Here is a 21505-nt window from a genome sequence, read left to right as displayed (position 1 = left end):
AGATACTGGTCAGTTTTTCCCCAGGGACATTACGTGCTCTTTTCGGTTTAAAATCCCTATACAGTTTTCAAATGTTAATTTTAGTTTTTCATTTTTTATTAATTTTATTTTTTCGTGCGTACGTAACGAGTTCGTAAAATAGCATGAATACTACATCTTGACATTTCTTTTCACTCTGCATATCTTTAATTTTCCACCCACTCTGTTCAAACGATATTCCTAACGTTGGTAATGTTACCTTTTGATATTTCTTCCTCCTCCTGAAGATGTTAATTTTTATTCTTTCTAATCGTTCGCTGCCCTTCATTTCATGTCGATGGCTTTGCTCAATACAACGCTGGAGAAAAAAAAGAAAAAAAAAAACCTCATTACTGCTTTAACCGCAACCGTCCCTGATATCCATAGGTATTTTTGTATCTACAGAAGTGTATGTTCACGAGTAAATTTGCATAAGCTGAAAAACCCGGAACAACTCATTGGTTTTCCTTGCCCCACCCCCAGCCTGAAATCGGCTACCTCAATGAAGAGGATTCAGAAATTCCTCCAATCGAGAACTGGAATCGGACCCAGAACTCTACAAAGTGGCAGACAGCGATCTACCCTTTCAAGAACTGTACCCCCTCAAGTATGATCTGTTTTCATGACATGATCTGAGTGGTCACGCTTAAGTGCTCGAGTCCTGGTTCCAGCCCACGTAATGCAAGAATATTACTGCTAGATACAGTAACATTCTTGCATTGTATTGTAAACTCCTCTATGTCGCCGTCCCGAAGTATACACAGAAAATTTATTTTACTTATTTAAAGCCATTATCATACATCTACAAACTGCATCTCTCCAAGTTTCTTTTGTAACAAAAATGAGTCGCCAAATCACAAAGTAATTAAAAAATAAAAGTAACTAATAACAGCAGGATATTCACCTGAACATAATTTTTAATTAACATTATCACCAAAATTATTTTACACTTTTCCCATCGCTTTATCAAAAAGTCACTGCGTAAAATTATGTTGGCTGCTGTCGTAGTCAGTAGTAACACACAATTTAACTTTAGCATCATCAAGTGCCAGTGGTGGTTTAAGTAATGTTTAGAACCCAAAAACTTGACTGAAGTTCTGAATTCAATGTGGAATTCAGAAACATAACTTTTTAATTTGAATACCGACACCGATTAAAATAAATTTTCAATAATTTTATTCATTTCTTTTCTTGTCAGTAAACTAATTAGAGCAATATTGAATGGTAATGTGCGATTTCTTAAAACTAAGTAGTATGTCCGCGTAATGTCCTTCTCTAACTCAGTTTAAATGGTGACGTTCTGATATGGGGACTGATTCGATCAAAAACTTGTAAAAACGTCATCCTGACTTGCCAATAAATCTAATTTAAAACTTATCACGTGGAACAGTGCATTTTATTTAATACTAACTCTAGTTATATTGATAACTTTACAAATGCGCTGGAATTTCGAATTCTGATGCGCATTGCTCCTCATTCTTACAATCTTCGAGGTTAGTTCCCGCTGGTCCCATTCCGAGTCATCTCCACATATTTTCTGTCTCACTGAAGCAAGCAGCAGATCGTACCAGAAGCGAGTTCAATGCTCATTCTATTTTTAATATTCTTTTAAACTCCATGCAAGTTTGACAACAAGAACGTTTTTAGCTTAATTTTAAAGTAACATCAACAGGAACTGCATTCCTGCCCAGTTCGAGCAGAGCAAACACCACATTAAAACTTAAAAACTTGATAAAAGGCGACTGTTAGGATTTACTTTAGAAAATACGTCTATTACCAATTACTAAAACTAATAATAATAAAAATAAGCATTCATTTTGCGTAAAATATTTAATAAGACTATATTACGTTTGTAGCATTCAAACTAATTTACGGCGCCATAACGATATTTTCCTGCATAATATTAAACTGTCTTGTCTAGCTAGTCAGTGTAGCCAAATATACAATATTTACATCGCAAGGTCATGTCAAAAAAAAAAAAAAAAACCTGCACAACTGGAAACTTGCCTACAAGTTTTATCGCTAAAGTTAACTGAGAGGGAATTACTAATTTTATTAATCCTCCCTCAACTCTTCATATATTTTGATATATTTCATTAACACTTAAGCCAATGTATTTTCACATCTTTTAGATAATGATAAATGTATAATATAATAGAATATAGGAATTATTGAGCATTTAATAGCTCTCAATTATCAAATTTAATTTATGTATGATTTAACTAATAACTGTAAATCTACGCATAACTGTAATACTTTAAAATAAAATTACTTACGTACTCATAACAGCAAACCATAAACATTAAACTTTCAAAGAAATTACTATGCATCACATACTTCATTAACGAAAGCGCGTGCTGCTTGCCAAACGACATACGACTTAACTGATTATCAACTGCCACCACAGTTTTATGTACAAAACAAGAAAAATCAAAAAATAAATAATTTTATTTAATAAGATTTAAGTCACTGACAGCTACCAGCTTGTGCATAGTACTAAAAAAATTAATGTTACCTGGAGAAGGAGAAAAAAAAAAAATTTCCAACGAGAGGAGAGAGAAAGTATAAAATAAATAAAATTACAAAGGACTTACAAGTTAAAAACAATGTGACAGTTTTAAAAAAAATATGATCATTTATGAGATTTATAAGCACTAAAGGTTAATTACTTCTAAATATTGGAGTCATATGCAATAAAAATGTTTCCGTGCCCTCCATATAACCTAAAGTGACCTATGTGGGAAAAAAAAAAGGTCAATAAACTCAGACCTTAATCTTTAAGTCAAAAAATTCTGTGTATATTTATATATGACATTACTCTTCAGAGTCTAAAACACATTTTTTCCTGAATGTTACATAAGGTCACTACGATTTGTGCCACTTCCTTGTTTCATCTGCACAGTTTCTGTCCCCTTCATCTTTCGTCTCATGTCAAGAGGTGACCCACATTTATTATAGGATTAGATCGTCTTCTTCTATGAGAGAAAGACGTGCTGGTTTAAGGAAGAGGAAACCATCACTTCCCTTTCTTTCTTCATTCAGCACACAGGGCAATTCAACTAGCTTGATACTGGGGGAGGGGAAGGGTTCCAAAGTTACAAATTGGGAAAAATAGTAGTAGGCAGAATGTGTGTGTTTCACCGTACAAACAAAATCATTTGAAAACATAACAGTATAAAAATAATTTTCGTTCCCTGCGTAATTTCAAGAAATTACGCAGAATAACTGCTTTAATAAGTTCACTAAATTAACAACATTGGAAATATCTAGTATCAAAACTGCATCGTCATTCTGCCTTGAATCACTGAAAAAACTTAACTTTATTTAGTGGGTTCAGTAACAGTGAAGTTAGAGTGGGTGCGAAAATATGATTTACTACAAACACAACCTTAGTCAAATTAAGATAAACCATTTTGCAATGTTAATTTTGATCGAAACTTTTTGACGTTCCACTCCCCCCCTCTCTCCCTATTCTTGGTGGTTTATATAAGTTATCGGACCATCAGCAACGGTCTCTTGTCACCAGTTTCCTGAAAAACAGTTAACTTTTATATTGTCTCCTCTTCCTCCCCATTTGTTCTTTTACTTTTTAATTATATTAATATTTAAGTTAAATTAATTTAAAATTTTACGAAAAATATTTTTTGGGAAATTTTGTACAAAATATTTGTTTTGCATTTGTCTCTCTCTCTCTCTCTCTCTCTCTCTCTCTCTCTCTCTCTCTCTCTACAGTACATATTTATGCATAATTCAGTCAAGTAAATGTTATATTATATCATTCATTCAGCTCTTCCGTACTTAAAAAAATATGGCATCGCTCCTTTGGAACATACCTAGTTTGATTGCCATAGAATTCAACTGAAGCTATATCAGCGCTCTCGCTCTCTCTCTCTTGAGCAGACAAACCGGCTTTGCGTCAGATGCAATTTGCAAACACGATATCCTGACACCCCATGGCTTGCGTGACCTTTTACAGAACTCTGATCCCATATGCTCGTCACGGTACATAAACAGAAAAATTTACTTATATTATCGACATACCTGAACTCCTGCAATTTCTGGAGCGCTACTTTTAAGTAAAGGTGGATACTTTCCAGTTTCTTTCCTGCTTTCCTTCTTGGAGAGTGGAATGAATGCCACCCCACTTACAGAACAAAAACAAACATCTATAGATCGATCACCTCCAGGGAAGTATGTGACGTTGTCTCATGTTTACTCATCAGCATAGCTGATGACAAAGTGATTGCAAAATAAGATCCACAGATGACCCACAGTCAGTTACTTAGAGGATCAGAGAACTGCTAGCGAATACCTAAAGGACTTGGGCAAGTTTATCAATTCAAATAAACCATCTATCATAGTCTTTTGATTAAAAAAAAAAAAAAGAAGAACCATGGAGATATACGGCCCTCTCTACTCTAGCGTCTCTTTACTATGAATTCTCGCTGATATTCATTTCATTATTATAAGTAAACTGACTCTTGCTAAAATGTTCTGTTTATACTCTAGCACGCTCACACAAGTCACAGGAGTTTGTGTGAATTAATTGACAATTATTATTTTGACGATTATTAAGTTTGATTTTGACAATTATTAAGTTAACAGTAGTATTTTTGGCTTTGATCTGGGGCTCGAACACGATCAAAATCCAGGAGTTAACAGAGCTAGAGGAAGAGAAGTTAAAAGTAGTTAAGGACGAAAAATACTCGGGGGGGGGGGAAAGAGTGCTATCCCTAGACCAAACAGGCATCTAGGAAGGCATATGGTGCCCTGTCTATGATTTATAGGATCTTCGCATGTTGGAAAAAATAATGTCACACATGATAGTGAGATCGCATTTAGAATACTGTATTCAGATCTGGAGGTCACACCAGAAGAAAGGTAGTAGCGGCAAAATACAAACACAGGAAAAAAGAAGTCTTTATCAACAAAATTCTTATAACTTTCATACGATCAATAGCTTGATACTCACTGTATAATATCCATCTCGCATCGGTTTCTGCTGATCATGACTGACAGTAGAAAACTTCTTTATTGCTGAGAATCGTCAGTGATGACGATTTGAATGACAATAGTTGTCATTCAAATCGTCATCACTGACAGCTACCACAAATCAAGCTTTGCGGGAAACTTGCAAATTATTTTCTTAAAACCTCAACATTGTTTACAAAATTTTAGATAACTAACCTTATTTAATAAAGTTAAGTTCTTAGATAAAATGTAATAATTAGTAGTTGATTTGTAAATTCCTATAATGGATTAAAGAAAAACTTAAGTTTATGTAAAGTTTGATTTGCGGTGGTTCTCAGTAACGACACTTTGGTTCACAATATATTGTATAATATTTATCCGGTTGAACAACAGAACCCAACAACCATACAGTGTGGTTGCCTAGCTATTGACGTATGGACGGCCTCCGTAGCCGAGTGGTCAAGAGCGGGAGTGCAGTAACACACGCTACTTGAGTAGACCGGGATTCAAGCCCCTAACTGCTAAATACGGTCGATCTGCCAACCCGCACTGGACCAGCGTGGAAGATTATGGTCCATTTCCCTCAGCATGAGTTGAGGCCTCCATCCTGCGGTGGGTTGATAAGGGCTGCAGTTTTTGACGTATGGAATTTACGGGAAAGTTGCAGGAGTTTCCCGCGCTTGTATTTTGCCAACTGAGCTTCTAGAGAGGATTCCAAGCAGAGCAACCAGATTTGTGTGGGGTGCTAATCGATGTCCATATATGAAATGAACAAATGAACTCCTATTTTCACTGATAGGAGAAACAAGAACTACGAGTCATAAAATTTTAGAAAGTAACAAAATGATGTATGTCATGAAGTTTTGCCTTCAAGAAGCGGGTTATAGATAACTGGAAGTTCCTTGCCAAGGTGGTTAAATGCGGAGATTTGGTAAAGTTCGAAGCAGAATTGAGTAGTCCCTTTTCGGCGATAGGTTTTTTTTTTTGAAAAATGCAGAAAATAGTCCACTTTCTCGCATCATTTACCATTGTAATACGAATTCCAACACATTTGCTATTACCCATCACGCTCAACTATGTCAGGCCTAAAACATTTGACATCCAGAGGATCCGTTGAAACCACGGAATATCAGACTGATTGCTTGCAGTCAAGATATTTCATGGGTGTCTTTTCATTTCAGACTGAATGGGGCTTCTGCAAATGAAGAATCCCTCGCTCCATCCCATCAAGCAGGAGTCAATGACATTTATTGTCAACCAAATGCTTGTAATATTTTTTGTACGCGCTTCCCAGTCACAGAATACCTCTACGTATATTTTTTATGGAATGGTACGCACCTGGTTTCGTTGCGCTGAGGGAAAGTCCCCCCCCTGCCACGCCATTATTTCGGCTCCGACTGGAACAATAAGTGAAAAATTTCTCAAGTTACTGTTCCAATAAACAATAATTATCACGTGGAAGAGTCATTTAATTATATTTATAGTTAATACTCCTCGTAATGTCCTTTACAAACCTAATTAAATTTAAATCTGACCTAACCAATAATTAACCTGTATTTAAAATATAATTTGCCTTTAATATTTATTTTCAATGTTTATTTAAAGGCATTTGTTAATACTTTATTTTTTACTTGTTCTTATGATAATTCCCTGGCAATTGACCACAGGATGCTTGCTCTTGTATTCCTAGTATGATATGATGTAAAGACAAAATTTTCAACGAATATTTAGTGCTCTTTTTCGTTTCGCAAAGAAAAAAAACCAGAAACCGATTTCGATTTCTTGACATGTTTTTCAAGTTAACCATGTTTTACTTGAAAAACTTACTGCATTGATGATTACTAGATACTCAGCGTACATGAACTGGTACCAAGTTTTTCGTTTTCCTCCCCACTCCCTTAGGCTGATGTACGATCAAGTCAAGGAAGGTGTTACTGGGCATCATTCAGATAGGCCTAAATCAACGAATGTGGGTCACAGAGCTTTGGCCTGATGCAACAAGTAGGAGATAACTGATTTGCGATGGCTTTCGCAAACTTGCCAGCTAAGATATTTTTCACACATTATAGTTAACTGGGTTCGAGGCTGCTTGACATTGGTCTCTTGCAACTGCTTTCATACTTGATGACTATGAAGAGTTGAAAGTAAATAAAACACTTGATTGTCTTTTTGACCAATGATATAACAAAAGAAAAAAATTTAATAAAAAAACATTACTTCTGGATACGGTTCAGAGAAAGAATGGCCTTAAGAAGGCGTGGACTACAAAGTCTGAAATCATACATTTAAGGGCAGGTCTGATTAAGGTGTATAAGGTACTGAAGGGATTGAGTAAAATGAATGAGGAAGGTTTGTTCTCCCTCGTGGGTGAGACATGAACCAGGGGACACAAATATAAAATCACAGAGAATAATAGAAGATTAGATATCAAGAAGTTTCTCTGTGGTTGTCGAACACCGGAATAAGTTGCCTTATAGCGTGAAGCAGTTAGTCTACGCTTAAAGCAAAACTGGAGATGATACCTTGTGGGAATGGTATGAATATTCTGTATTGCTGGATTTGTTTATTATTATTTTATTTTAATTTGGCTAATGCAGAAAAAGTTCTTCTTTGCAACATTCGGCCTTACTAATAAATTTTGCATTTAAAATAAATATCTTAATGTTATTTACGTTGATGTTAAAGGAGTGTCAGTTATGATATCCTGTACAATTACCTACACTAAAAATAGCTTTCGAATACCATTATTGCTAGACTTGGTATACAAAATACATTAACAGGAACGTTACTAATGGCCATTTCATTTAGAAAGTTAGACTTCAACATTTTGAATGATTTTCTTATGAGAGAATCTTATAAGACAGATTAAAGGGGGGGGGGGGAATTCTTTTGATAGGTATCTAAATACACCAGTTTCTTATTAGCTCACTTGTAATATTTAGGCAGACATTGTATTAGCCTACAATTTTGCAGCAGAGATCCGTATATTTTCACTTCAGGGAGTATGGCAACTTTCTGGCTAGAATTAGTGTTTTTTTTTTTTTTTTTTTTTTGGATTCTTTTGATTTCCCTCCCCCTCTGCTAACCACATCCAGATATAATCATTAACAGAACTAAAATTTAACAACTTTACAACTTTTGATCTGATCATCTATTCTACAAAGATGCTGTGCAGAACACAAAGGATTCGAGTCTGTGGTGATAATACAAAAGCTACGGAGTAACTGCAGTTTGTCCAGGACTCCTGATTGGGGGGAGGGGAAGATTCTCCCATGTGAAAACTTTATTTCTAAAGTTTTCACGTGGGAGAGAAAGATATATACATATAATAACATATCTGTCCAAGATATATAAAGGGAGGAGGGAACTGTATCTATAAAATTGGTCTCTCGGGCCTGACCTACATATGCACAAGATATTCAAGTTTAGTCTAAATATTGCACCCATTAATTTTAGAAAATTAAATGGGGATAGCCTCCCACACTCAAAGCTGTTTTATTGACTGGAAAGGGATGGGGGTGATAAGTACAAGTAAAAACAAAATCCAAAGAGTAAAAAACACACTGTCACCTACGCTCAAGCCAATGATGGAAACTATTTTAACAAGGTTTTTCTGTCTGTTTCGATTATACCGTTTCTTAAAATTAATCTTGAATAATAAAATGGAAAGTTTCAACAGTGCAAATTTATTCACTATTTTTATTATATTTGCTTTCTCTCTTGTAGCAAAAGCGTAGATTGAACTAGAGAAAAACAAAATGCAGTTTTGTTGGCAACTAGGAGATCAATAAACTTTTTTAAACTTGCAAATAGACCAGAATAGTGATCAAAATTGGATTACATCTAGAAGACAGGAACTCAGTTTAATACGCAAAAAAAAAAAAAAAACAAATCTGTAAATTTTACATCTACCAGGTAGGCAAGGAAATGCTGATGTGAAATCGCCCCATACCAATGAACCCACAAAATTTTTTTTTACAAAAAAAGTTCAGTCACTATTTCCCATAACTTTTTTTCAGCCTTTTCTTATTTGGCAATACATTATTTCCAAATGGGATGATATGCACATTCTTTTATTTTCATTAGTTCGCATGGAGTTTTAAATATCCACAATTCAACTCCTGCTCAAAGCTTATCATAGAATTTGTTATTCCACATTCTATTTTGAATTCTTTCATCTCGAAAGTATCTTTTTTTTTTTTAACATATCCAGTCTTTATTATTATAACTTTTCCTTTCAAGATTAGTTTGCCCAGGTCATTCAGCTGACGTGACACTGCAATTAACATTATCAAACAGATTTTCAAATTATTAATATCATTTTGCGACGAGATTAAGTATATAATGCTACTTGAAAACAAAATGCAATACAACCTCATAAATCAGACAATCTCGAAACCCAGCACATGCCGGATTTATTCCAGTTCTTTTAAGGGTGTGCACATAGCTAAGTATTCAGAGATAATTCGTTATTTATTATTATTTTTTATTTATTTATTTTTATTAGATAATAAAGTATCTCTGATCCTCAATTTCCACCCAAAGATAGTCTTTGGATTAATGTTAAAAATACGCATTAAGCCAAAACACCTGTACCGCCGAATTGACCCAGTGGGTAACATACTTGCCTAAAAAATAAAGGTCGCAGTTTGGAATACTGTTTCCGGTATGGGTGTTGCGATTGTCCAGTATTTTTTAATGAGGTATAAATAGTGTGCGATATAATGTCAGCAATCGAATTGCCTTACAGACTACTGTAGTATTAAAGTACTACATAGTGAATTAGTATCGAATGTCTCACTAAATAATGATTTTATACGTTGTAAATACATAGCAACAATTACATACAGTTTAGGAAATATCTAAAACAGAAAGAAATTGGTGTTTTGAGATTATTAATAGGACATCATGCATAAATCTGGCATCTGCGGTGTTAAGTCCGGCTAGGAAAATATTCAAGGAGTACCGGATTTTTGAGGTTCTACTGTACACATTAATAATCCTAAACAAACAAGAACTATTAATTATTTTTAACATTAATCCAAAGATAATTATAAAATTTGTACAATTTTTCATATTTTTCCTTCATTCATATATTCAAAATTACTTCCAGATAAATTTAGTACTGCACATCCTAATAGCGTTTTGGTTTTTAGTGTTAAAAACATATCGTGATCATGGAAGCATGGTTCGCTGGTCACAATTTCCCGTAGGCATATATATAATCGAGGGTGGGGGGTTGAAGTTTGCTGAAGATGGATTTTTTCTTCTTTCCTTCGAACTGATACCATGTCAACATAAAGCCATTAGCAACACACTTAACCACAGTTGCTACACAGCTGCCTATTTGAAGCCACGGTGACTACCACTGTGAAATTAGTCTTCTGACATTCGCCTCTGTTCAAGGGGAAAAAGGAACTCTCACCCCTTGTTAGTCAAGGTCCAAACTAGAAACGGGAAAAAGTGTTTTACTGTTGGTACATGAAAGTAGCCCATGCACGTCCAATCCTTTCGACGATTATCAAAGGGCTGTCCAGGAGATCAAGAGTTTAAGACTGCATATCAGATTCATACAATATATCATCATGGTGATGCAACTAGCAGACAGTGAAAAACAAAAGTGGAGTACATGTTAAGGTACTTGCAACCATGGCATGTCTGGTTCATTGCAGGATATAAAAGGTCACTGAAAATAGGACCAGAATTGTTATAACCTCATTAAGCCTAAGTGACTTCTTGTGCGTAGTTTGCCACCTGTACCCCCATATGTATGTTACATACAGTTTAGCAACTCTACTTTCTTTCTTATTAATAATGAAATTAGCCATAGTTTTTGCTAGCTGGTTGGCAGACTACTCCAGAGTTATCAAATTCAAAAGCTACATAATGGAGAGAAAAAAGATTTAGTATATTCTATACTGAAATATTACTTCTTTAGTCTATTTCTGTACCAGTAAATACTACTGTAGAAGTTCTCTGTAGCTGGCAGAGTTGATTCATCAAATGTACCAACTCTGCCAGCTACTAATCTGTTTGTATAAAATAGACCAAGTAGTAAATTTTGTCCACATTTTATATTTTATCTGTGATTTTTTCCACTCTTTCGGATCCATAGCCAGTGTCTTATAAATTTATCCCTTTAGATTTTAATTTTTTTTTTCTATTGCTCTTTTATATTTAACATTATTATGTCACGGTTCTGTACTTCCGTTGTGTATTATTTCCACTGTCAATGTTTTCATAAATGTTCGTATATTAGTTTGTACTCTTAATTGGCTTAATGATATATGTATATAATTTGTTTGTGGGAAGGCCACATTTACTTTACCGAATTAAAATAGTACACTTCTCAGAGTAATAAAAAGCAGAGATGGCGCGCAGGTAAAAGATACGAAACTAAATAGCATCAGTATGATATATCTCCAGTAGGTCAACAGAACGAAAAAGTTCAACGTATATCATTGCGCACATTTCCTCAGAAGTACTTTGTCAGACTGCATGATTTTGCAAATTTTTTCTGGAAATTAACTGCTGGTCACAGAATTCATTAAAGTACTTTTATTTGTTTATTTATTTTAAGTGCGAATAATAACTACATAAAAAAATTATTTCAGTATTGGCTGTGTGAAAAAAGAAGTTAAGGGTTACTGTACTGAGTATATTATTTTATTAAGCCAGCATACTGTAGCTCAATTATATATTAAATGAGTGTGCGCGTGATGCGACTGTCAATTAGACCTGAAGGAGAATAAGTCTAACCAACTGTTATAAGAATAGTACGTATTTCTTTGCATATGTTTTCTCCATTTAAAAATTGAATTTTATAGATTGAGAAAAAATTAATAAAATTATAGCAGCACTTTATTTCAACTGCAAGACTGAAATACAAGTTATTTTAATAATTTTTATTATATATATTTTATTTATTAGTCCCCCTTCCCCATTTCATTCTTCACAATAATTCATTTCCGGTGAAGCAAATGAAGAGAAATATCGTGATAGATAGCAGAAATTTAGACTGATTATTTCCTCTATACTTGTAATATACGGGTTTTTCTCATCGGTCACCTCACCCAGCCCGCAAGAGCGGGTTCTTTTGTTAGTAACTTACAGGTAAGATGGAGGCGATGACGCCATTTGGGAGTTCCCCCCTCTCCTTCTGTAAACGTCAAGGTAACTAAAGTGTTCGCTAGAGGAGACTAATAAGTTAGTGGCAGAGCCATGACTAGCAGCAGCAGCAGCCTTGCCGGACCCGCGTCATTCCTCACACAATAGACGTCTGTATAGCGTCCGTAGACTGAGGCAGCGAAGGGTGATTAATCTGTGCTAGATAATTATGGTTTTAACAGACAAACCTCTATGCTAAATTGTTGATATGACCTTCACTTCATAATAAACTTTTGGCAACGGAATAGAAGTTTAGAGGTAGACCAGTTCTCGGAAAACCGAAAGTAAAAAATTTCGCTCCGGATTGCAGAAGTGTCAGAGCATTGTAGGGTTCAGTAATGCAACAAGTATAAAGAATCTTTAGTTTAAGAAGTAACTTCTTTATTATTTTAGGGACACCACATATCATGGCATTCTCCCACCCCTAGAATTAAATAAAAATAGCCCAGGAACTGGTGATCTAAAGCAGAATTTTGGGCATTAAACACGTAAACATGATTGTTTTTCAGTCTGCTTTTTTCAGATTCTTAAAGTGAGTTTATTTTTGTTTTTTAGTAACTTAAAAGTGGTGGAAATACTTGACTTGTCATTTTTATTGAGATGGAGAAGGATTAAGAAGTCCAATCCTACCAATAATTATACCAAACAAATATTGCTTATACATTGTGGTAACATTGCTTTGAAAAATTGAATAAATTCATACAATGAATTTATATTAGCACGAGATGGAGTGGGCTTGATCAGCCAGTTACTTACGTCTTATCGAGTAGGAGTAGTTTGATCAGTGTTTGCCATTAATCAACTATTTGATTCAGTTTTTGGTAGGGAACAACAGAAATTTTTTGCACAGGTGCCACCATCTACTGATCACGTTTATGATCAGTAAATTACATTAATTGGGTTTTACGATTCTTTCGGGCTTCTATTATGGGAATGAGTACTGCAATATCTGTTTACAGTTAAGAAATTATTGTTGTAACAAAAATTATCTTTAATGTTCTGCCAGAGATATAATAAATCAGCTTTCCAACAAATAATCCACATGTTTGCAATTTCTGTTGAGGACGCGTGTATTATTTTAACACCCAATGTCCTTCCTGCAGTTTTCTTTTTTTACCTTCGGTCCCTGAACTCAATGGCACACACACATACACACAGAACCCCTAAACCAGTAGATAAAGTGTGTGTGTGCCCGCTCGCGTGATCTCCTGACCGTAACCCCAATACGAACTAGCGAATTGCAGGTACAATGTGCTACTCGAGCCTTCTGCTAGCCCGGTTTGTTTTTTACTCGCCCATTACACTAACTGCTTGTCCTAACCTGCCTCTTGCTTTGGGAATTGGTGTTGCATTTATAAATGACATTATAAACTGTGTCAAGTGTGAAAAGTGACGTCACTATTATTAACGCGAGCACCAATGTTTCTGTTCCCCCATGCTTATACAATAACATAAGTGGCAGCAAGAAAAAAAAAAAGATAAAAGCATCATTCACCTGCATTTTTGTTTAACGTACACTAAAAAGTGTATCGTAGGAAATACTTCAAGTGAGGTCACTCCAAATAATTACTACTTCTCCCCCAGTATTTTTATTTATTTGGCATTTACTTTTGAGTTTAATTCTGACAGATGACGCTAATAACTATGTCACAGTATTACATCTATTTGAAGAACAAATCATGCACCGACAATTTTAAATAAGTCGCGATGGATGCTTTATTTTGTAGGAGGCATTGCGTAACTAAACTCAGAACAGATTAACAGAAAACTTAATTATGCGAATCTTTCTCATTAATTAAGAAAAGCGATCGATCTGACACAGACGAATTCACTGCATATTTATTTATCTGTCCAATTGATGTTTATCGTTTAAAAAAAGTATATCAAATGTGTAAACCAGCTGTATAATGCAATAAAGCTTAAACGAATCTTGGAGTAATAACAGAATGGATTCTTCCATTCATACTGAAGAAAAATCCTACACTACAACCAAACCAGATAAAATGCTCAATGTTGGGGACCTGTGGGTTCACGCAAGCAGCAGGGGTCGCGAACATTCCTTACCAATTTTGAAAACTGCATAATTAGTAATAATGCAGTTTTCAAAACAGGATTTAATTTCTGTTGATAAACCTTCACAGTTAATATTTTTTTTCACTTAATTTAAGCACAGAAATCCAAAACAATAATTACTCTATCCTAATAACACGGTGTTAATGTTAAATATTGAGGGAGATTCATAAAACATCAGAAGAAAGCAATACAGAAAAATCGAATATCACTAGAGAACGGATATATTTTCAAAAACCATTGCGAAACTATTTTGACAGGCTAGATTTAAAGCCGGGGAGGGGAATTAGAGCTGCTTACATGACCGCAGGTTGAACACGCCTGGACTATAGGTTTTCTTCCGAACACTGCAATTCCCACTAAACAAACTTTGAACACCAAATTAACGTGCGAATCTCTTATTTTGTTGTTATCTTTAAAAGCGCTAACAGGTGGGAAGTGTACGAGGTTTCAATTGAGAGGATTCTGAGGTCTTCTCCTTGCCATCTTCCCCAAAATAGGTTACATAACAAATTAAGACAAATTAATCGCAAATTTAGTAAAAATAGTAGGAGTTTTTCATGATAAAATTTTGAAAATTTCTTTCTGAAACAATCCAGTCTGTTAAGCATAATGATTTTAGTTAAATGAAGAAAACAGTGTGTTAACGAAATTTGATTACGTGTACAATACTCTTTCAAATATCAGTTTCTCTCTCTCTCTCTCTCTCTCTCTAATCTGCTAATTTAATCTTACGCAAACTTTCACAATGAAATGATGGGCAAATGTATACACTGTAGACTTAGACATAAGATTAATTCAACTGTTTTAAAACTTAAATCGCACCATATTCGTTATCCTTAATAGGCGTGTTTAGCAACAAGAATTATCGTAGCTTTTCTCTATAACCTTAGCCCATATTTTGCCCTCATTAAAAACTGCTATCATTTGACTTGTTGAAATGAGTTTCAACTAAAAGAACTTGCCCTATCTATCGAGACATGACGTAAGCCATCATTCCATCAAAAAATCATATTTTCTATCCCTTCTCTTAAATAACTCCACCCTCCGTAGCAGGAAACACCCTCTTCAGAAAAAAAATATCAAAACTTTAGAGACAAATAGGTTTACTGTATTATAAAGCATATATATTGATCATCCCTGTTGTTGACTACCTTAGGGATTTAGTGGTAGATTCCTTTATGAAAAGAATTTAAAGAGACAAAACTTTTGTTGGTTTAATTTTCAGTATATATTAACATCAGTGCCATCTATCGCCATAGGCTGCAATCATCATGCAAATGATAAGGGATCTACGAATGTGATAATACAGTCATTTAGCCGAATTTAGGGCTTGGAACAGAGAGATCGGTGGCTTTCTGACCTCTTTTAGAATCTTATCTGGGAGAAAAGTGTTTATATATAATATAAATAAACCTGGATAGATTTCATTTATAATTTTTTGTTAGCAAATGAGTCAATACGCTATGATATATTAATAATATAATTAAAAAAGAGAGACTTACCTTCTTCTCCTTTGACTAGAACTGTGCAGTATACTAACATCCACACCACCAGCGTCCATCTCCGAAAAGTCCCCATCGTATGAACAAAGTACTAAAAATCGACGGATGACCCGTTGAAGCAGGGTCTCCGATAAAGAAATTTTAAAAAAAAATTTTAAATTACTTCTAAAACACGGATATCCCGGTGTATCAGCACAAGAAAACCAGTTATGCACGCAAGCAGGTAGTTAGACAAGCGCGTGGACTTGATACTAACGTTGGCCAATATCTTAACCAGGTGTGAGCTTGTGTATTTGTGTGTATACGGTGGACCTTGCTGGCTCCGTAGGACTAGACGTCGAACTATTTCTGCGACCTAGACGGCTACTCAGCCTTGTCTTATACAGCGATGTTGTATTTGTGACGTCATGTGCGTAGTACGCATGTCTGTGCGGAAAGTTCAAAATGACAGTGGTGACTAAGTTTAGGGAATGGCGAGGAAATACCTGGAAGCTCGCGAGGCACGTTTTGTTTGTCACTTTGTGTGGTTAAGAAGGAAAGAATCGTCTTTTATTTATCAGCGATTGCTATTACGTCAAACGCTTGAAATTTTGAAACGAATGTGTTATGAACGTCATCCACAAGGTGTTCCTTTTAATACTGATAGCATCCTTCATTGGTATCTCGAGTTGACTCGAATATTTGCAAAGCTACGTGCAACAGTTTGACAAAATGTCGTATATTTATCTTTATTTTCGAAATATTTTATTAAAATTAAATTATTTATTTCTTAGAAATTTTTTTTTTGAATAATTTATCAAGGAAGTTAGAAAAAAAATCATATATGTTGTTCTTTTCCCATTAACTCTGTGCACTCGTGTGTGGACAGTTGGTACAATCGCTGTCCTCCAGACCCCGGGTGGAAAAAGACTTCAGAGCGAATCCCGTCAATGACGTGAGGAATTTCTTTTTGGTTCTTTTTTTTTTTGCAGAGGCTACATACATTTTATGTAGCCTCTATAAAAATAAAAATAAACAAATAAAAATATAATCCCTATATTTTTATATCTTTTTATCTACATATTCCAAATATTTATCTGGTCCTTGAAATTTATATAAGCTCATTGATTGCACAAGTCTGAGAGATAAACTTGTTCTTGTAGATGATTATTTTTTGACTCAAGGAAAATTTACTTCCATCCAGTTTAATTCTCTTTCCTTAATTTCGATCTATGTCCGTTTGTTTGCGTCATCCTAGAAAGAGGAAATATGCCTTCATCATTAAGTGGTATGATCCTCAATCCATTTGAGGCGTTAAAAACCTCGATCAGATCTCCAAGCGGATACCTACTTTTCAGACTTTGCAGATTAAAGAAATGGCGTTTCTTCCTCTAAGAAAATCTCTTTCATCGGCAAGTAGTCTTGTTTTTGCTTTCTTTATATCCTTTCAAGCAAGTCTATATCTTTCCTGAAATGAGGCTTCAGGACCTGTTTACAGCATTCAAGATGTGGTCTGTCAGTGATTTGTACAATGGGATACTCACCTCTTTATATATACTGTACTGATAAAATTCCTTATATCGTTGACAGTATGCTTTGTTCTTGTACCCCCCCCCCCTACACTATTGAGAGAACTTCGTGTGGCTGTATTACAATATCCTGGACCTTTTTCACTTTCAAAAGTGCTGAGTGCACTACAATCCAGTTGATAATTTAAACTGGAATTACTGTGGCATAGAACCTTACATTTACTAGCATTCAAGCTTAATTATCTGTGTTGCCCATCGACTTTAATATCATCAACAAATTTTGATATGAAACTTCTTGTTGTTATTGGGTTTTAGGAACAGCGGCAACTAAGGCCATGTTGCTCCGTGTATATTGTCTGTAAATTGCGTGTTCTGAGGTCAATTTGGACGAAAAACCCGAGTTTCCTGGAGAAAAAACCATGCTACCCTCGTCTGAGACCGACTAACTTAGCCAAGTTGTGAAATGAAACTTGTAATACCACCATCAATATCATTATTGAGAATTAGAAACAAAGTACTTATCTCAGAATCCCAGCTGGATCCGCCCACAGCGCTGGTCCACTCATAGTATTGCCAGTTCATAATCGTTCTTTGTTTTTACCAATTTATCTACTGTTTTGTAGCAACGTGCTTGCAATGGTACACTTCTCAAACCTATGCTCAAGCCAAAAAAAAAAAAAAAAAAAAAAATCTTCAATGAACTTGCACACGCTTACATCCCCAAGCGGATTCATGGTTTTGGGGAGGAGGGATCCGTACGGAAAACAAGGCGTACGTGTTGTTGTTTGTTAGATTTATTGGTGCATCAGCAACTTAGGCTATAATGCACATGGCGTACGTGTGTACGAGCATCAGTAAGGAACTAAAGGAGTTCCAAACAGGTGTGATGTCATGACAGTGTTTCAGCCTTTTAGTTGTTCCATAGGTGTTCTATGAGTCCTGATCAGACTTTCATAGAACGTCTCTGGGCAACTAGAATGCCGGATCAGTAAGGGCAGTACAATATACTCCCTTCGAGGAGAAACGTTGCCAAATTTGAACAGTTTACTATCGTGAACTGTTCGGAAGTTTTCCGAAAAGAATAAATATTCTCATTCGAGCTAAAGGTTATTAAATTCTTTAATAAATATTCTTTAATTAATAAACCGCGTGTGCGCCCTGTGCGCACGGAAAGATGTTTTATTGAAAACATCTTTGACGAAAACCACACAGGCACTCCCAATTTTTATATATGCATTTTTAAAGAACCGCTTTAAAATCAAATAGCTAGAACTGAAGTTATGAATGATGTAACGTTTTATGCTCACGCCTGCTACTTCCTAAATTTCGTCTGGCATTTTCGTTACCAATCCGTTTTACTTCTGTCTGAAACGATGTAACGTTTTATGTTCACACCCGCTACTTACTCTACCGAATCAACAGTAGTGACTGCATTAACGTGATTTAGGAAGTGACGAAATTGCGTCATTTCCGTTTCGCATTTTCGTGACAAATTGGTTCTACTTCAGTCCAAAATTTCTACTAAATTTTGGATGAAAGTGCCGCCAGAGATGTTTTCACATAAGAATCAACGTTAGCGACTGCATTAGAATCATTTAATTACGTCATTAGCGCAAATGACGTCATTTCTGTTTCACATTTTCGAGACAAATTGGTTTTACTTCGGTTCGCAATTTAGCAGGTGCCGCCAAAGATGTTTCCACACAACAAAAATAAAATATTTTTATTTTTAATAAAATAAATTAATAAAGTCCAATAAAAAGTCCAGTACACTACACTACTTACTGCAGTAGTACTGTACTGAAGTACACTAAGTGGACAGAAATAATATGATGCAGTACTTACCTAGTAACGGGTAGGCCCACCTTTCGACTGGATAAGGCCTCACACAGCGAGTTCACTATTTAATGCCTCACATAGCGAGGCACTGAATCCACTAGTTCAAGAAAGTGTTCCACAGCCATTTATATCCATGCTTGCTGCACCGCTGTCCATAATTCCGTCGAATTCCTGGGTGGAGAATCCAAAGTTCGAGCAGACCTTTCCACAGCATCCCAAAGATGCTCCACAGGGTACATGTCCAGTGAAAGGGAAGGCCATTCCATAGTGGCAAAATCTGCGGAATGCTCTTCGAACCATCTTATAATTAACACGACTGTGTGGCGGAGGCACATTGTCCCGCTGGAAGAGTCCATTGCCCTGTGGGTGCACGATGACCATGAAGGATGCAGATGGTCTGCAAGGATGAACACGTAACCTGGACCGTTCAGAGACGCGTCTAGACGTACCAGAAGTCCCAATGTGTGCCAGTTAAACACTCCCCAGATCATTACCGATCGTCCACCTGCCTGAACAGTTCCTTGTTGACATGACGCGTTTATAACTTCGTGCAGGTTCCGCCAGATACGCACCCTCCCGCCCAATCGAAATCACTGAATTCATCTGGATCATCGGACCAGGAGACCCGGCTCCAATTATCCAAGGTCCAGTGCCGATGTTCTTTCGCCCAGTTGAGGCGTAGAGTCCTGTGTCGTGGTGTTATTACCAATGGAACTCTGGAAGGTCGGCGGCTCCCATAACCTATTGCGGCTAATGATCGCCTGATGGTCTTGGTGGAGACGTTTCTGGCACCTCCCTCGTTGTAGTGGGCGGTGATTTGTGCCACTGTCTCTCTCCGATTGGCCGAAACAATGTGCGAGACATACCTCGCCGTCCACGTTCATCCACCACCTTTCTACGCCACAGCGCTCTCTACGATGAGATGTTATTTCGGAAATGGCGTATTCCCGATACGCCCTTGATACTGTCGAACGGGGACAGTGCAATTTCTGTACCATCTCCGCGATAGAGTGACCCATGCGTCGGGCACACACTACCATCCTTCTTTTAAAGTCGGTTAACTCACGACGTTTATCCATACTGACATCGAATTACCGTCTTCGTGAATGTAGTGAGAGGGGAGACAGCGTCGCGTTGCCCAGTAACCAGTTATCGTATGAATTCTGTCCTTTCAGTGTAGCTAAAGCATACAAAGTAGTTAAACCCCAACGCATTCCTAATGCTGGATGCTGGACAAAATAGTCCATTGTCATTCTAAGGCCAATGAATTCCGCCATTTTGGTTAGCTTGTGTAGAAAAACAAGACTAAGACATTTGAATATTTTGTAAGGAAGTCTTCTACCCAAAAAATCGTACACATGCAAAATCAAAATTAATTATATTGCTACAACTGCACGCCTTTCTAAGTAACTCAGAATGTAAAACGTCTATTTGTATTCAAGTGGCTCAGATTATTTCCTTGGGCGGTGGAAAGAATAATAGGGATTGATAAAATCAGTGGAAAGAAAGGGTGTGGAGGAATACTGAGGAGGGAGTTAAAGATAAGAGAATAGAAGAGGAAACGGTGAACAACAAATATGAAAAGACAGAACGGGGTAGGCTTATTAAAAATAAAAGAAAAGCACTTTTTTTTTACTTTGACTTCTAAGATGGGAGGAAGCAGGCAAGGTGCGGCAATAAAGCGAGATTTCATAAGGTTGCAAAGTCTGAAAGAACTTTTTTCTCTACTAAAATTTTATGGAAACAAAAACATTCATATATTACTGGTTATATTAGGCATGTGTTAAGCCCCAAGGCAAGTAAGGCTATGAGGCGTCAGTATATTATATCCGTAAATGCGTGTAACCTTCGGTCGGTTTTCTGTTTGCTGAACAAAATTCCGTTTGGGGGAGAAAAACTACATATACTTCGACTGAGACCAGTTAACTCAGACACGTTATGAAAAACGCCTATAAAAATTCTCGCATCTTTGATTATGAGAAAAATTTTCTTTAGTCTATTTAATTTAATTCTTTGCTTTATGTGTTTTATTTGTACTATATATACACTCAGTGATAACTGAATTATGATCAGCCCACCCCTGCCTGCAGTCAGATATGACTGCACAATATTGGGTTTGCTAAGCAGTGCAGACAGGCTGCCAGAGCAGGTCATGGGATTTTGTCAATAATATATACAGGAATTTTGTTAGCAGGGATAAGAAGGTGATTATCCCTCTGTACACTGGTGTACAAAACTTAAGAACCAGTCAGGTTTCACCTGTAGCTTCTCATAAGAGTGGCCTGGATATGGAAACATCATGCCAAAGGAACCTCGTGAGGTAGAGAAATGATGAAGGAAACAACACCGACACAACAACGGAAACAAACGGTACAGAGGGACTTTATTCAAAAATGGCAACATAGCACTGGCTGCCATGATACAGAT

At 36.2% G+C, this 21505-nt stretch overlaps 1 protein-coding gene across 1 annotated transcript in view; it reads right to left on the bottom strand.

Annotated features, from left to right (window-relative positions):
* Positions 1-16055, bottom strand: part of LOC150079465 (dual oxidase-like) — a 177149-nt gene extending 161094 nt beyond the window's left edge. Inside the window, exon 1 of the mRNA XM_090383907.1 lies at positions 15732-16055. Coding sequence (XP_090240033.1) covers positions 15732-15807 — 76 coding nt within the window. The 5' untranslated portion in view covers positions 15808-16055. The remainder of the gene's footprint in view (positions 1-15731) is intronic.
* Positions 16056-21505: the final 5450 nt, after the last annotated feature.

Source organism: Mastigoproctus giganteus, chromosome 10 (assembly GCF_048544385.1).
Source record: "Mastigoproctus giganteus isolate SK-2022 chromosome 10, ASM4854438v1, whole genome shotgun sequence".
In the NCBI taxonomy this organism is placed as follows: domain Eukaryota; kingdom Metazoa; phylum Arthropoda; class Arachnida; order Uropygi; family Thelyphonidae; genus Mastigoproctus; species Mastigoproctus giganteus.
Note: the sequence above shows the minus strand (reverse complement) of the source record. Positions and strands in the feature narration are given on the sequence as shown.